We start from the raw sequence: 18,632 nt of genomic DNA, 5'->3' as shown, positions 1-18,632 counted from the left end.
CGTCTTTCGAAGGAAAACAGCCCCAATTTACCCAATCTTTCCTCATAACCCAGTCCTTCCATACCAGGCAGCATCCTGGTAAACCTCCTCTGCACTCTCTCCCGGGTCTCCACGTCCTTCCGGGAGTAAAGTGACCAGAACTGGACGCAGTACTCCAAATGCTGCCTAATCAACATTCTGTACAACTGCAGCATTAGACGCCAGCTCTTATACTCTATACCCCTTCCTATAAAGGCTAGACAGAGAGAGAGAGAGAGACAGAGAGAGAGAGAGAAAGGGAGAGACAGAGAGAGAGAGAGACAGACAGAGAGAAAAAACGAGAAAGAGGCAGGGCGAGAGCAATAGAGATAGATAGATAGTGAGAGAGGGGGAGAGAGAGAGAGATACAGAGATAGACGGAGAGAGTGAGAAATAGAGAAATACAAGCACGGAGAGAGAAAAAGATGCAGAGAGACAGAGAGGGAGAGAAAGAGAGAGAGAGATGGAGGCAGAGAGTTAGAGACAAAGAGAGATAAAGAGAAAGACAGAGTTGGAGGCAGACAGAGAGAGAGACACACACAGAGTGAGATTGAGAAAAGGGAGATTGAGAGAGAGAGAGAGAGAGAGAGAGAGACATTTGGAAAGAGAGAAAGGGAGAGATTAACAGAGAGACAGCGAGAGTGGGAGGTGAGGGAAAATATTCCAACGGCAGAGTGTGGAGGGAGCTTTACTCTGTATCTAACCCTGTGCTGTACCTGTCCTGGGAGTGTTTGATGGGGGGACAGTGTAGAGGGAGCTTTACTCTGTATCTAACCCCGCGCTGTACCTGTCCTGAGAGTGTTTGATTGGGGACAGTGTAGAGGGAGCTTTACTCTGTATCTAACCCCGTGCTGTACCTGTCCTGGGAGTGTTTGATGGGGGGAGAGTGTAGAGGGAGCTTTACTCTGTATCTAACCCCGTGCTGTACCTGTCCTGAGAGTGTTTGATGGGGGACAGTGTAGAGGGAGCTTTACTCTGTATCTAACCCCGTGCTGTACCTGTCCTGGGAATGTCTGATGGGGGGACAGTGTCGTGGGAGCTTTACACTGTATCGAACCCCGTGCTGTACTTGTCCTGGGAGTGTTTGATGGGGGATAGTGTAGAGGGAGCTTTACTCTGTATCTAACCCCGTGCTGCCCCTGTCCTGGGAGTGTTTGATGGGGGGACAGTGTAGAGGGAGCTTTACTCTGTATCTAACCCCATGCTGTACCTGTCCTGGGAGTGTTTGATGGGGGGACAGTGTAGAGGGAGCTTTACTCTGTATCTAACCCCGTGCTGCCCCTGTCCTGGGAGTGTTTGACGGGGGGACAGTGTAGAGGGAGTTTACTCTGTATCTAACCCCGTGCTGTACCTGTCCTGGGAGTGTTTGATGGGGACAGTGTAGAGGGAGTTTACTCTGTATCTAACCCCGTGCTGTCCCTGTCCTGGGAGTGTTTGATGGGGACAGTGTAGAGGGAGTTTACTCTGTATCGAACCCCGTGCTGTACCTGTCCTGGGAGTGTTTGATGGGGGGATAGTGTAGAGGGAGTTTACTCTGTATCTAACCCCGTGCTGTACCTGTCCTGGGAGTGTTTGATGGGGACAGTGGAGAGGGAGTTTACTCTGTATCTAACCCCGTGCTGTACCTGTCCTGGGAGTGTTTGATGGGGACAGTGTAGAGGGAGCTTTACTCTGTATCTAACCCCGTGCTGTACCTGTCCTGGGAGTGTTTGATGGGGACAGTGTAGAGGGAGTTTACTCTGTATCTAACACCAACAAATACAACAAGAATCTCGGCTTTGAAAAACACCAACAGGTTCAAATCTAGTTCAGCATAGAAAAACATCAACAAATTCAATAACAACCTTAACATTGAGAAACAGGAACCTCAATATTGAGGAACACCAGCAAAAACACCAACGAGCCTCAACATTGAGTAACATTAATAATAAATACAGCAATAATCTCAACATTGAAAACCACCAAGAAATTCAACAACAACCCCAACATTGAGAAACACCAACAAATTCAACAACAACCCCAACATTGAGAAACACCAACAAATTCAACAACAACCTCAACACTGAGAAACACCAACAAGTTCGACAACAAGCTCAACATTGAGAAACACCAACAAATTCAACAACAACCCCAGCATTGAGCAACACCAACAATATCAACCACAACCTCAACATTGAAAAACACCAACAAGATAAACAACAACCCCAGCATTGAGAAACACCAACAAAATCAACAACAACCCCAGCATGGAGAAACGCCAACAAATTCAACAACAACCCCAGCATTGAGAAGCACCCACAAATTCAACAACAACCCAGCACTGAAAACACCAACAAAATCAACAACAACCCCAGCATTGAAAACATCAACAAATTCAACAACAACCCCAGCATGGAGAAACACCAACAAATTCAACAACAACCTCAACATTGAGAAACACGAACAAATTCAACAACAACCCCAACATTGAAAAACACCAACAAATTCAACAACAACCTCAACATTGAAAAACACCAACACATTCAGCAACAACCTCAACATTGAAAAACACCAACAAATTCAGCAACAACCTCAACATTGAGAAACACGAACATATTCAACAACAACCTCAACATTGAAAAACAATAACAAATTCAACAAGAACCCAAACATTGAAAAACACCAACAAAGTCAACAACAACCTCAATGTTGAAAAACCAATAAATTCAACAATCTCAACACTGAGAAACAGCAACACATTCAATAACAACCTGAACATTGAGACACACCAACAGATTCAACAACAGCCTCAACATTAAGAAACACCAACAAATTCAACAACAACCTCATCATTGTGAAACACCAACCAATTAAACAACCCCAACACTAAAAATCAACAAATTCAACAGCAACCCCAACATTGAGAAACACCAACAAATTCAACAACAACCCCAACATGGAAAAAACACGTATAAATACAGCAACAACCTCAACATTGAGAAACAGCAACACATTCAGCAACTACCTCAACATTGAGAAATGCCAACAAATTCAACAACAACCCCAATATTGAGAAACACCAACAAATTCAGCAACAACCTCAGCATTGAAAACATCAACAAATTCAACAACAACCCCAGCACTTAAAACACCAAGAAATTTAACAACAACCCAGCATTGAGGAACACCAACAAATTCAACAACAACCCAGCATTGAAAACACCAGCAAATTCAACAACAACTTCAACATTTTAAAACACCACCAAATTTAACAGCAACCTCAACTTGAAGAAACACCAACAAATTGAACAGCAAAATCAACATTGAAAAAACACCAATAAATTCAACATCTGCCCCAGATTGAGAAACACCAACATGTTCAACAACACCCTCAACACTGAAAAATGACAACAAATACAACAACAACAGCAACATTGAGAAAAAAACCCAACAAACTCAACAACGACTTCAACGTTGAATAACACAAATAAAAACAACAACTTGATAAGACATCAACAAATTCAACAAAACCTTAACACGTAAAACACCAACAAGTTCAACAACAACCTCAAATTGAGAAACACCAACAAACTCAACAAGAAACTCAAAATTTAGGAACACCAATACATTCAACAACAACCCCAACATTGAGAAACACCAAAAAATCCAACAATAACCTCAACATTGAAACACAGCAACAACCTCAACAGCAATAGCAACATTGAAAAACATCAACAAATAAACCAACAACCTCAAAATTGGGAACACCAACAAATCCAACCACAACCTCAACATTGAAAAAAATCACAAACAGCCTCAACATGGAAAACACCAAAAAATTCAATGACAATCTTAACATTGAAAAACAGCAACAAATTCAACAACAGTGAGAAACACCAACAAATTCAGCAACAACTGCAACGTTGAGAAACACCAACAAATTCAACAACAACCTCAACATTGGGAAACACCAACAAATTCAACAACAACCCCAGCATTGAAAAACACCAACAAATTCAACAACAACAACGTCAACATTGAGAAACACCACCAAATTCAACAACAACCCCAAATTTAAAAACACCAACAAATTCAACAACAACCTCAACATTGACAAACACCAACACATTCAACAAAAACCTCAACGTTAAATAACACCAAGGATGAAAGCAACAAGTTCAACATTGAAAAACAGCAACATAATCTTCAGCAAACTCAGCAGAGAATACGGAAACAAATTTAACAATGTTATATTGGGAAACACCAGCAAACTCAGGAACAAGCCAACATTGGAAAAAAAACAACAAATCTATCAACAACCCCAACAGTGAGAAACACAAACAAATACAATAACTGCCCAAGATTGAATAACATCAATAAATTCATCGACTAGTTCAACAATGAAAAACACCGACATATTTAATAGCAAGCTCGATATTGAGAAACACCAAAAAAAATCAACAACCTGAAGACTGAAAAACACCAATAAATACAGCAACAACCTCAACATTGTGAAACACCAACAAGTTTGGCAATGTCCCCAACATTGTGAAACACCAAGAAGTTCAACAACAACCACAACATTGAGAAACAGCAATGAATCCAACAACAACCCCGGCATTGGGAAAGGCCAACAAACATAACAACAACCTCAACACTGAAAAACACCAAGAAATTCAACAACAACCTCAACAATGAAAACAGCAACAAATACAACAACAACCTCAACATTGAGAAACACCAACAAATTCAACAACAACATCAACATTGAGAAATGCCAAGGAATTCAACAACAACCTCAACATTGAAAACACACCAAATTCAACAACAACCCCAACACGGAAAAAACTACCAACTTCAACAACAACCTCAACATTGAGAAACACCAACAAGTTCAACAACAACCTCAACCGACAGAGTGAAGGAGACAAATAGACAAAGAATCAGGGAGGGAAGGACAGTGAAGGAGATTGGCAGAGAAACAGAAACTGAAAAAATGCTCGAATTTGAAAGAGTTCGAGAGAGAGAAAGAGTGAGGTTGAGAGAGAGGGTCAGTGATTGAAAGGGAAACAGCTGCAGAGAGAGAGAGAAAGACAGAAAGATGTTTTGAGTGAGAGACAATGAGAGAGAGATCTTCAGAGTGAGGGAGAGAGATTGAGAGAGGGACAGAGAGAGAGAGTTTCAGAGGGAGAGAGTTGGAAAGGGGGACAGCAAAACAGATTTTTATCACAGGGCAAATCCATTGTGGAAAGGAGCACAGAGACAGATGGACTGGGGGAAGATCTCAACATGAACAACAAGTTCAAAAAATGACTGAATCTGAGAATGAGAGAGACAGAGAGAGAGAGAGAGAGAGAGAGAGACAGAGAGAGAGACAGGGAGAGACTGAAAGAGACACACAGAGACAGAGAGACAGAGAGAGAGAGGGAGAGAGAGACAGAGAGAGAGGGATAGAGGCAGAGAGAGAGACAGAGAGAGAAAGCGAGAGAGACAGAAAGAGAGACACAGAGAAAGAGAGAGAGAGAGATAGAGAGAGAAACTGAAAAAGAGAGGCAGAGAAAGAGATAGGCAGAGAGAGAGATTGAGAGAGTGAGAGAGAGACACAGAGGGAGAAAGAAAGGGAGGTAGAGAGAGAGAGGGGGGGCAGAGAGAGATAGAGAGATGGGGGAGAGAGAGAGAGAGAGACAGTGAGAGAGAGAGACCGAGAGAGAGACAGAGAGAGGGTCAGAGAGAGAGAGAAAGAGAGAGGGGAGGGACAAAGAGAGAGAGAAAGTGGCAGAGATACAGAGACAGAAAGAGAGAGACATAGAGAGGCACAGAAAGAGAGACACAGAGAGAGATAGACAGGGCGACAAAGAGAAACACAAAGAGAGAGTGAGACAGAGAGAGAGAGTGAGACAGAGAGACAGACAGACAGAGAAAGAGAGAGAGAGAGGCAGACAGAGAGACAGAAGAGAGACAGAGTGAGAGACAAAGAGAGAGAGAATGACAGAGACACAGAGAAAAAGAGACAGAGAGAGGCACAGAGAGAGAGAGAGAGAGACAGACAGAGAGACAGAAGAGAGACAGAGTGAGAGACAAAGAGAGAGAGAATGACAGAGACACAGAGAAAAAGAGACAGAGAGAGGCACAGAGAGAGAGAGAGAGACAGACAGAGAGAGAGAGAGAGAGGCAGACAGAGAGACAGAAGAGAGACAGAGTGAGAGACAAAGGGAGAGAGAATGACAGAGACACAGAGAAAAAGAGACAGAGAGAGGCACAGAGAGTGAGAGAGAGACAGAGAGAGACAGACAGACAGACAGTGAGGGACAGAGAGAGAGAGAGACAGGCTGAGAGTGACAGACAGAGATGGAGAGGGAGACAGGCAGAGAGAGAGACAGAGAAATTGCGACAGAGAGAGATATGTAGAAAGAGAGAGACAGTGAGAGAGATAGAAAGGTGTGGCAGTTAGGTGGATTGGCCATGCTAAATTGTCCCTTAGTGTCCAAAGATGTGTAGGTTAGGGTGGATTGGCCATGCTAAATTGTCCCTTAGTGTCCAAAGATGTGTAGGTTAGGGGGGATTGGCCATGCTAAATTGCCCCTTAGTGTCCAAAGATATGTAGGTTAGGTGGATTGGCCATGCTAAATTGTCCCTTAGTGTCCAAAGATATGTAGGTTAGGGGGATTGGCCATGCTAAATTACTCTTCAGTATCTGGGTAAATTGGCAGTGTAGTTTTGTGGGGTTAGGAGGTTTGGGCAGTGGTGGGTTTGTTGTTGATGCAGACTCGATGGGCTGAATGGCCTCTTCAGAGAGAGACAAGAGAGGGACAGAGACAGAGAAAGGGACAGAGACAGAGAGGGAAGCAGAGGGAGAGAGAGAGATCTGCAGAGAGACAGAGGGAGAGAGGGAGATGGACAGAGAGAGGGAAGGGGGACAGAGAGAGACAAGGAGGGACAGCAGAGAGACAAAAAGAGGGAGACAGAGGCAGAAAGAGTTTGAAAGACAGTGTGAGAGATTAGTCTTGAGATGTTGCTGCAATAAGAGTCAGAATGACAACACAGTTTTATCTGCAGGAACTGTCATTGTGAAATGGACACACACAAAGCTCTGAGCAAGTTCTCAGCTCTAACAACAAGTTCAACTGAGACACATCTGAGAGAGAGAGAGAGACAGGGAGAGAGAGAGAGAGACACACACACAGAAAGAGGGAGAGACAGAGAGAGCCTGAGGCACAAACAAGGGAGCAGAAAAGCAAATATCTCAACATGAGAAATATCAAGAACAACACAATGGCTTATAGTGCAGGTAAGAGATACTTTTAATAGAGAGAGAGAAAGACAGAGCGAGAAGAAGAGAGAGAGAGAGAGAGAGAGACAGAGAGAGAGACAGAGGGAGGGAGAAGAAGAGAGAGAGACAGATAGAGAGACACAGAGATGGAGAAAGACAGTGATTGATAAGGGAGAGCAGGGTGGTATAGTGGTTCGAACTGCTACCTCACGCTGCCAGGGAACTGGGGTCAATTTTAAGCCTGGGTGACTGTCTGGAATTTGCCAGTTCTCCCAGAGTCTCCCTGGGTTTCCTGCAGCTGCTCCGGTTTCCTCCCATAGTCCAAAGATGTGTAGGTTAGGGTGGATTGGCCATGCTAAATTGTCCCTTAGTGTCCAAAGATGTGTAGGTTAGGGGGATTGGCCATGCTAAATTGTCCCTTAGTGTCCAAAGATGTGTAGATTAAGGGGATTGGCCATGTTAAATTGTCCCTTAGTGTCCAAAGATGTGCAGGTTAGGGGGGATTGGCCATGCTAAATTGCCCCTTAGTGTCCAAAGATGTGTAGGTTAGGTGGATTGGCCATGCAAAATTGTCCCTTAGTGTCCAAAGATGTGTCAGTTAGGGTGGATTGGCCATGCTAAATTGTCCCTTAGTGTCCAAAGATGTGTAGGTTAGGTGGATTGGCCATGCTAAATTGTCTCTGATTGTCCAAAGATGTGTAGGTTAGGTGAATTGGCCATGCTAAATTGTCCCTTAGTGTTCAAAGATGTGTAGGTTAGGGGGATTGGCCATGCTAAATTGTCCCTTAGTGTCCAAAGATGTGTAGGTTAGGGGGATTGGCCATGCTAAATTGTCCCTTAGTGTCCAAAGATGTGTCGGTTAGGGTGGATTGGCCATGTTAAATTGTCCCTTAGTGTCCAAAGATGTGTAGGTTAGGTGGATTGGCCATGCTAAGTTGTCCCTTAGTGTCCAAAGATGTGTAGGTTAGGTGGATTGGCCATGCTAAATTGTCCCTTAGTAACCAAAGATGTGTAGGTTAGGGGGACTGGCCATGCTAAATTGCGCCTTAGTGTCCAAAGATGTGTAGGTTAGGGTGGATTGGCCATGCTAAATTGTCCCTGAGTATCCAAAGGTGTATAGGTTTGGGTGAATTGGCCATGCTAAATTGCTCTTTAGTGTCTGGGTAAATTGGCAGTGTGGATTGGTATGGTTCTGGGGATAGTATTTGGCTGGGTTTATTGTAGAACCAGACTTGATGGGCTGAATGGCCTTCTCATGTGCAGTTGGAATCTATGATTCTACGAGAGAGGGAGACAGAGAGGGTGAAAGGGTAAAAAAGAGGGGGAGAGGGAGACAGAGAGGCATCGTGAGAGAGAGAGAGAGAGAGGAACTCAGAGGGAGAGAGAGAGAGAGACGGGGAGAAAGAGAGAGCGGGGAGCGAGAGGGAGAGAGATAGACGAGGGAGAGAGACAGAGAGAGACATGGAGGTGGGGTTGAGAGAGAATGACGGGGGGGAGAGAGAGAGAGATTGACATGGATGAGGGAAAGAGAAAGGTGGAGGAGAGAGAGAGAGAGAGAGACAAGGGGGTGGGAGAGTGACACAGACCGGGGGGTGAAGGGAGAGACAGGTGGGGGAAGACAGACAGAGATGAGGGTGAGAGAGACAGAGACAGGGGAGAGAGAGAGAGAGGGAGAGAGACAGACAGAGAGAGAGAGAGAGAGACAGAGAGAGAGAGAGAGAGAGAGAGACAGAGACAGAGAGAGACAGAGAGAGACAGAGAGAGAGAGAGAGAGAGGCAGAGAGAGAGAGAGACAGAGACAGAGGGAGAGAGAATATCAGCGAGAGAAAGGGGAGGAGGGGGTACCTCTCTGGCAATGTTTGATGAGGCAACAGTGTAGAGGGAGCTTTACTCTGTATCTAACCCCGTGCTGTACCTGTCCTGGGAGTGTTTGATGGGGACAGTGTAGAGGGAGCTTTACTCTGTATCTAACCCCGTGCTGTACCTGTCCTGGGAGTGTTTGATGGGAGGGCAGTGTAGAGGGAGCTTTACTCTGTATCTAACCCCGTGCTGTACCTGTCCTGGGAGTGTTTGATGCGGGACAGTGTAGAGGGAGCTTTACTCTGTATCTAACCCCGTGCTGTACCTGTCCTGGGAGTGTTTGATGGGGGGACAGTGTAGAGGGAGCTTTACTCTGTATCTAACCCCGTGCTGTACCTGTCCTGGGAGTGTTTGATGGGGGACGGTGTAGAGGGAGCTTTACTCTGTATCTAACCCCGTGCTGTACCTGTCCTGGGAGTGTTTGATGGGGGACAGTGTAGAGGGAGTTTACTCTGTATCTAACCCCGTGCTGTACCTGTCCTGGGAGTGTTTGATGGGGGGACTGTGTAGAGGGAGCTTTACTCTGTATCTAACCCCGTGCTGTACCTGTCCTGGGAGTGTTTGATGGGGGGACAGTGTAGAGGGAGCTTTACTCTGTATCTAACCCCGTGCTGTACCTGTCCTGGGAGTATTTGATGGGGGGACAGTGTAGAGGGAGCTTTACTCTGTATCTAACCCCGTGCTGTACCTGTCCTGGGAGAGTTTGATGGGGGGACAGTGTGGTGGGAGTTTACTCTGTATCTAACACGTACTGTTTGGTTCTTGTTGAATTGTTTTAGGTGATTCTGAGTTAACGTACTCGGAGTTGAATTTCACTGCAGCCTCTGGGAATCAAACCATCCACACAGCAGGTCAGTTACGCACATCGTATGTCTATCTTAAGATACAGATGTGCCCCACAGCTGCTACAATTTAGTGACATCTCAGTTGCACTGTCCGCGATGATATGGGTCTATCTTTGTTCTCTCGATTTCCCGCTCAGTTATAATCTTGTCAATATCACTTCTGTTCCATCTCAGTTTCGTGTCTATTGCATCTCAATTTTTGGTGCATTTCTCCTCGGTTTCACCTTGTCTCTGCTGGTTACACCTCCGTTACGTTTTTGTTCCACTTTAGTTACGACCCTGTTACACCTTCGACGCATGTGTGTTACACCTCAGGTAGTTATCAGTTGCCGTTTGATTACGCCTGGTTGCATCTCGGTTACACGTCCATTACATCTTGGTTACGCGTCTGTTACACGATGGTTGCGTCCCTGTTCCGCCTGCATTACGTGTCTGTTCGGACGTCTTGTTGATGTTGTACAAGACGTTGGTCAGGCCACACTTGGAATACTGTGTACAGTTCCGCTCACCCTGTTATAGAAAGGATATTATTGAACTAGAAAGAGCACGGAAAAGATTTACTAGGATGTTCCCGGGGATTTGATGGATTGAGTTACTCTCTCTCCCTCCCTCCGTCTCTCACGCTCTCTCTCTCTCTCTCCCTCCGTCTCTCGCAGGGGAACCGCAGACCACCTACGCTCAACTCAGAGTCAACTCAGAGAGACCCCAACAGGACCCAGGGTCAGAGGCGACCCCGGGCAAAGGTCAGTCACCCTTGGGATGTGGGGTCGGAGGTCGCGGTGGTTCAGGGCGGTCCGGGGGGGGGTGGGGGAGGCGGGGGTGGTGGTCGGGATGAACGGGAGAGGCGGGGGTGGGGGTTTCACACACACACACCCGGGGGAGAGAAGCAGAGAGAGAACGCAGATCACCCCAAAACTGTCTCAACTCATCACATTGGCCAAAATCAAACTGATACCTCCCTATCTCTGTAACCTCCTCCAGCCCCCTACACCTCCTCCCTATCCCTGTAACCCCCTCCACCCCTTACACCCCCTCCCTATCCCTGTAACCCCCTCCACCCCTTACACCCCCTCCCTATCCCTGTAACCCCCTCCACCCCCTACACCCCCTCCCTATCCCTGTAACCCCCTCCACCCCTTACACCCCCTCCCTATCCCTGTAACCCCCTCCACCCCCTACACCCCCTCCCTATCCCTGTAACCCCCTCCACCCCTTACATCCCCTCCCTATCCCTGTAACCCCCTCCACCCCTTACATCCCCTCCCTATCTCTGTAACCCCCTCCACCCCTACACCCCATCCCTATCTCTGTAACCCCCTCCACCCCCTACACCCCCTCCCTATCTCTGTAACCCCCTCCAGCCCCTACACCCCCTCCCTATCTCTGTAACCTCCTCCAGCCCCCTACACCCCCTCCCTATCTCTGTAACCTCCTCCAGCCCGCTACACCCCCTCCCTATCTCTGTAACCCCCTCCAGCCCCCCTACACCCCCTCCCTATCTCTGTAACCCCCTCCAGCCCCCCAACACCCCCTCCCTATCTCTGTAACCTCCTCCACCCCCTACACCTACTCCCTATCTCTGTAACCCCCTCCAGCCCCCTACACCCCCTCCCTATCTCTGTAATCTCCTCCACCCCCTACACCCCCTCCCTATCTCTGTAACCCCCTCCACCCTCTACACCCCCTCCCTATCTCTGTAACCCCCTCCACCCCCTACACCCCCTCCCTATCTCTGTAACCTCCTCCAGCCCCGCACACCCTCTCTATCTCTGTAACCCCCTCCAGCCCCTACACCCCCTCCCTATCTCTGTAACCCCCTCCACCCACTACACCCCCTCCCTATCTCTGTAACCCCCTCCACCCCCTACACCCCCTCCCTATCTCTGTAACCCCCTCCAACCCCTACACCCCCTCCCTATCTCTGTAACCCCCTCCAGCCCCTACTCCCCCTCCCTATCTCTGTAACCTCCTCCAGCCCCCTACACCCCCTCCCTATCTCTGTAACCGCCTCCAGCCCCCTACACCCCCTCCCTATCTCTGTAACCTCCTCCAGCCCCCCTACACCCCCCTCCCTATCTCTGTAACCCCCTCCACCCCTCCACTCCCCCTCCCTATCTATGTAACCTCCTCCAATCTTCACAGAACCTCTCTCTGTGAATTTCTTCAGCTCCTTCCATCCCCCTGTTTCTGTAATCCCCCCACTCTCTCTCTCTCTGCATCCCAATCTCTCTCCTGCTCGATATCTCTCGCTTTATCTTTCTGTCTCCTCTCTCCCTGTCAGTTCTTCACTTCACGTCTCTCCCTCTCCCTCTGTCTCTCTCTCTCTTTTGCTCTGTTTCTCGCTCTCTTTCTCTCTCTCACTTTCGCTCTGCATTTCTCTCTCTCTCTCTATCGCACCAACTCTGTCTCTCCCTCTCTCCCTATCTCTTTCGTTTTGTGTTTCTGCCTCTCTCTCTCTCTATTTATCTCCCCAGACCTGTCTCTTTCCCTCTCTTTCTCTCTGTGTTTCTCTCTCTCTCTCTTTCTACCTTTCCATCTCTGTTTCTCTCTCTCCCTCTTTCTCTCTCTCTCTTTTGCTCTGTGTTTTTCTCTCTCTCTCTCCATCTCTGTCTCTCTCACTCCCTTTCTCTCTCTCTCTTTCACTCTGTGTTTTTCTCACTCCATCTATCTCTCCATCTCTCTCTCTCTCCCTCTATCTCTCTTTCACTCTGTGTTTATCTCTCTCCGCCTATATCTCCATCTCTGTCCCTCTCTCTCTCTCCCTCTGCCTGTATATCTATCTCTATCTCTCTGTCACTCTCTGATTCTCTCTCTCTGCTCCTCAATCCAATCTGTGTGATTGAGTTTTTAGACCTGTGTATTTAATATCTCCCTGTGTGAGACGGTGTTAAATTCTCATGGATAATCCTCCTGTAAAGGGGGTGTGTAAGGAGGGAGTTAAACGGGTGACGTGCGTAGCTGTTTACCTCTCTGAGAGAGGGAAGATGTCACAACTGCCTGTTCTGTAACGTTACACAAGATTCCTGAACATCGAAACTTCTCTGTTCCAGATCAAAACAAACAGGAAACAGCTGGAGGAACCAACTCAAAAAAATCCAGATGTCTCGGATTGGTCGCAATCCTCATCATAATCTCGCTTTTCGCAATAACCATCGGACTCACCGTATATGGTACATCAATAAATAACATCTTGTAACACTCTGATATATCCCACACCCCTCACTGTAACACTCTGATATACCCCACACCCCTCACTGTAACACTCTGATATATCCCACACCCCTCACTGTAACAATCTGATATATCCCACACCCCTCACTGTAACACTCTGATATATCCCACACCCCTCACTGTAACACTCTGATATACCCCACACCCCTCACTGTAACACTCTGATATATCCCACACCCCTCACTGTAACACTCTGATATACCCCACACCCCTCACTGTAACACTCTGATATATCCCAGACCCCTCACTGTAACACTCTGATATATCCCACACCCCTCACTGTAACACTCTAATATATCGCACACCCCTCACTGTAACACTCTGATATATCCCACACCCCTCACTGTAACACTCTGATATATCCCACACCCCTCACTGTAACACTCTGGTATATCCCACACCCCTCACTGTAACACTCTGATATATCCCACACCCCTCACTGTAACACTCTGATATATCCCACACCCCTCACTGTAACACTCTGATATATCCCACACCCCTCACTGTAACACTCTGATATATCCCACCCCCCTCACTGTAACACTCTGATATATCCCACACCCCTCACTGTAACACTCTGATATATCCCACACCCCTCACTGTAACACTCTGATATATCCCACACCCCTCACTGTAACACTCTGATATATCCCACACCCCTCACTGTAACACTCTGATATACCCCACACCCCTCCCTGCAACACTCCGATATATCCCATGCCCCTCACTGTAACACTCTGATATATCCCACACCCCCCACTGTAACACTCCGATATATCCCACACCCCTCACTGTAACATTCTGATATATCCCACACCCCTCACTGTAACACTCTGATATATCCCACACCCCTCACTGTAACACTCTGATATATCCCACACCCCTCACTGTAACACTCTGATATACCCCACACCCCTCACTGTAACACTGATATATCCCACACCCCTCAGTGTAACACTCTGATATATCCCACCCCCCTCACTGTAACACTCTGATATATCCCACACCCCTCACTGTAACACTCTGATATACCCCACACCCCTCACTGTAACACTCTGATATATCCCACACCCCTCACTGTAACACTCTGATATATCCCACACCCCTCACTGTAACACTCTGATATATCCCACACCCCTCACTGTAACTCTCTGTGTCTCAGGTTTTTCTCTGATTCTCTTTCTAGTGGTGAAGAGGGATCTCCGACGTTGCCATGAGGAGCTTGTTCAGCATCAGAGGACTATCCGCTTTCTCTGTCCTTACGTCCGAAACTGCTCCGGTCAGTTCATAGTCATTGGAATTCTGACAGAAAGAGAAGGAATCGAGAGGGGCTGAATGGCCTCCCTCTGTTCCTGTCTCAGAGGCTCTAGAGAGAGGGGCTGAATGGCCTCCTCCTCTTCCTGCCCCTGAAAGGTCCTGTTCCTGTGCTGTAATTTTCTTTGTTCTAATAAGAAACGGTTTTGCCCGCGTGTATTCAAAGTAACACAAGACAGATTTTATTGAGGAGCTGCTCTCCGCACTGCATCAAATTTCAAACTGAGTGTAAAAGTGCGGGGTAAATTCCCAGCCAAATAGCATCTCCATCAAATTGTCTATGATCACTCATTCTGCACCAGATTTTAAAATGTATAACAGTGTGTAACAGACCGGAGAGGGACTGAATGGCCTCCTCCTGTCCCTGATATCCGAATGGATTCCTCCGATTTAATTCTTTATTATTCCTCAGAGTCTCTCTGTCCGAACGGCTGGAAACTGCACGATAAAAGCTGCTACAGATTCTCCACACAACGAAAAGACTGGGATTCGGCAAAGCGAGAATGTAAATCCCAAAACTCACATCTCCTCATCATCAACACAAAACAGGAACAGGTCAGAATGCTGGCAACATCTGTCAGAATGTGTTAGAGAGAAAATATCCCCCTGTACTGTCCCCATCAAACACTCCCAGGACAGGTACAGCACGGGGTTGGATACAGAGTAAAGCTCCCTCTACACTGTCCTCCATCATACACTGCCAGGACAGGTACAGCATGGGGTTAGATATAGTCTAAAGCTCCCTCTACACTGTCCCCCCATCAAACACTCCCAGGACAGGTACAGCACGGGGTTAGATACAGAGTAAAGCTCCCTCTACACTGTCCCCCATCAAACACTCCCAGGACAGGTACAGCACGGGGTTAGATACAGAGTAAAGCTCCCTCTACACTGTCCTCCATCATACACTCCCAGGACAGGTACAGCATGGGGTTAGATATAGTCTAAAGCTCCCTCTACACTGTCCCCCATCAAACACTCCCAGGACAGGTACAGCACGGGGTTAGATACAGAGTAAAGCTCCCTCTACACTGTCCCCCCGTCAAACACTCCCAGGACAGGGACAGCACGGGGTTAGATACAGAGTAAAGCTCCCTCTAGCCTGTCCCCCCATCAAACACTCCCAGGACAGGTACAGCACGGGGTTAGATACAGAGTAAAGCTCCCTCTACACTGTCCCCATCAAACACTCCCAGGACAGGGACAGCACGGGGTTAGATATAGAGTATACACAGAGATTAAGAGCTGTGTGTGTGAGTTGAGAGTGTCACTAACTCCACAAACCTGTTTCTTCTGCAGAATTTTCTGATCCAATCCATGCTGGACAAGAGTGACCAATATTTTATTGGACTCACAGATCGAGGGAATGAAGGAAACTGGAAATGGGTGGATGGGACCCCAGTGAGGTGCGTTCCAACATCGCACCCGGATAGAGTGGGACAGTGGGATTAGCTTGGGGATTGATACAGGGCTATGGGGAGAGAGTGGGACAACGGGATTAGTTTGGGGATTGATACAGGGCTATGGGGAAAGAGTGGGGCAGTGGGATTAGTTTGGGATTGATACAGGGCTATGGGGAGAGAGTGGGACAGTGGGATTAATTTGGGGATTGATACAGGGCTATGGGGAGAGAGTGGGGCAGTGGGATTAGTTTGGCGATTGATACAGGGCTATGGGGAGAGAGTGCGACAGTGGGATTAGTTTGGGATTGATACAGGGCTATGGGGAGAGAGTGGGACAGTGGGATTAATTTGGGGATTGATACAGGGCTATGGGGAGAGAGTGGGGCAGTGGGATTAGTTTGGGGATTGATACAGGGCTATGGGGAGAGAGTGGGACAGTGAGATTAGTTTGGGGATTGATGCAGGGCTATGGGGAGAGAGTGGGACAGTGAGATTAGTTTGGGGATTGATGCAGGGCTATGGGGAGAGAGTGGGACAGTGGGATTAGTTTGGGGATTGATACAGGGCTATGGGGAGAGAGTGGGGCAGTGGGATTAGTTTGGGGATTGATACAGGGCTATGGGGAGAGAGTGGGACAGTGAGATTAGTTTGGGGATTGATGCAGGGCTATGGGGAGAGAGTGGGACAGTGAGATTAGTTTGGGGATTGATGCAGGGCTATGGGGAGAGAGTGGGGCAGTGGGATTAGTTTGGGATTGATACAGGGCCATGGGGAGAGAGTGGGACAGTGGGATTAGTTTGGGGATTGATACAGGGCTATGGGGAGAGAGTGGGGCAGTGGGATTAGTTTGGGATTGATACAGGGCTATGGGGAGAGAGTGGGACAGTGGGACTAGTTTGGGATTGATACAGGGCTATGAGGAGAGAGTGGGACAGTGGGATTAGTTTGGAATTGAGACAGGGCTACGGGGAGAGAGCGGGACAGTGGGATTAGTTTGGGATTGATACAGGGCTATGGGGAGAGAGTGGGACAGTGGGATTAGTTTGGGGATTGATACAGGGCTATGGGGAGAGAGTGGGACAGTGGGATTAGTTTGGGGATTGATACAGGGCTATGGGGAGAGAGTGGGACAGTGGGATTAGTTTGGGGATTGATACAGGGCTATGGGGAGAGAGTGGGACAGTGGGATTAGTTTGGGATTGATACAGGGCTATGGGGAGAGAGTGGGAGAGTGGGATTAGTTTGGGGATTGATACAGGGATATGGGGAGAGAGTGGGACAGTGGGATTCGTTTGGGGATTGATACAGGGCTATGGGAATATTTTCCTAATTCTGAAGTGATTTTAATGGACTTTTTTCTTTCACATTCCCAAGTTCTCCTCAGTGGTGGGAGAACCAACCGGATAATGCGGATGGTGATGAAAACTGTGGCACAATTGGAAAAGATCGCAATTCCAATCAGTTTGGCTGGAATGATGTCCCCTGTTCCTTGCAGTTCCCTTTTATCTGTGAGAAACCGACTCTCTCCTGCATCGGGGCAGCTGACTTCAAGAAATATTGTCCCTGAAGTGAGACTGGGACACAGAACGAGAGAGTCAGGATTGTGTAAAGATCCCCACCCCCTCCATCCTTAACCTCAACCCCGCCACAGTCCATATATTCCCCAGTGTGTCCTCTCTCTGTATCCCTCTGTTCCCCAGTGTGTCCTCTCTCTGTATCCCTCTGTTCCCCAGTGTGTCCTCTCTCTGTATCCCTCTGTTCCCCAGTGTGTCCTCTCTCTGTATCCCTCTGTTCCCCAGTGTGTCCTCTCTCTGTATCCCTCTGTTCCCCAGTGTGTCCTCTCTCTGTATCCCTCTGTTCCCCAGTGTGTCCTCTCTCTGTATCCCTCTGTTCCCCAGTGTGTCCTCTCTCTGTATCCCTCTGTTCCCCAGTGTGTCCTCTCTCTGTATCCCTCTGTTCCCCAGTGTGTCCTCCATCTAGATGGATCAGACCCAGGAGCTTCTGTTTAACGGGACGAGAATCCCAGCGACAGAATAGATGCCACACGATCGTCAAGGTGTGTCTGGCGGGTCACAGAGTGTGAGCATCAGTGTCACCAACACTTGGAGCAGGAGTTTGTGCATTTACCATATCTTATTCGCTCCGTGTATCTGTTCGCTCGTTACTGCGTGTGTTTTTTTTTCTGTTTAAGTTTATATATTAAAGATTCTCTTTGATCTTGGAGTCCTGTTGCTTATTTCCTGCCTCTAGACCCTGCCACACATTCTACACTTTCAATGAGTGAGATCTCTCAAAGCCAGTTGTGGACAAGTATCCGGATTCTCCTGTCCTCCCCACCAGCCCCGGGGACAGGACAGCCGGTCCGGGTAAAGTACATTTAGGCTCGATTTGTCTGACACTTGTTTAAAACTCTGGGCTTTCTCCCAGTGGGATATTTTAGTTTCCTTCCCCGTTCTGTCACACTGTGACCGTCACATTCCTCCCTCACTATCCTGTGCCAATATCCCCAACCTACACATCTTTGGACACTCAGGGACAATTTAGCATGGCCAATTCCTCTCATTTGTCCCTAAGGGACAAATGCCCGTTAGATCTCCCTTAGAGTCTAAAGATCGGAGTGCTGGTTACTGACAAAATCACTGACCAGCTCTTTAGACTGGGCTTTCCAATTCGCCAAGGCACTGACCCCTGACCATCCCGCACCCCCCCTCC

General features: G+C 47.7%; 1 protein-coding gene across 1 annotated transcript in view; it reads left to right on the top strand.

Annotated features, from left to right (window-relative positions):
• Positions 1-7,245: 7,245 nt before the first annotated feature.
• Positions 7,246-18,632, top strand: part of LOC145338663 (uncharacterized) — a 36,407-nt gene continuing 25,020 nt past the window's right edge. The window contains exons 1-4 of the mRNA XM_080183054.1: positions 7,246-7,285; positions 9,907-9,978; positions 10,629-10,715; positions 13,023-13,142. Of these exons, the coding sequence (XP_080039180.1) occupies positions 7,246-7,285; positions 9,907-9,978; positions 10,629-10,715; positions 13,023-13,142 (319 nt within the window). The remainder of the gene's footprint in view (positions 7,286-9,906; positions 9,979-10,628; positions 10,716-13,022; positions 13,143-18,632) is intronic.

This window comes from Carcharhinus amblyrhynchos, unplaced genomic scaffold (genome assembly GCF_965287045.1).
Source record: "Carcharhinus amblyrhynchos unplaced genomic scaffold, sCarAmb.v2.hapA chromosome_132, whole genome shotgun sequence".
Lineage (NCBI taxonomy): Eukaryota > Metazoa > Chordata > Chondrichthyes > Carcharhiniformes > Carcharhinidae > Carcharhinus > Carcharhinus amblyrhynchos.
The sequence above is the reverse complement of the archived record's forward strand: the minus strand, read 5'-3'. Positions and strand labels throughout refer to the sequence as shown.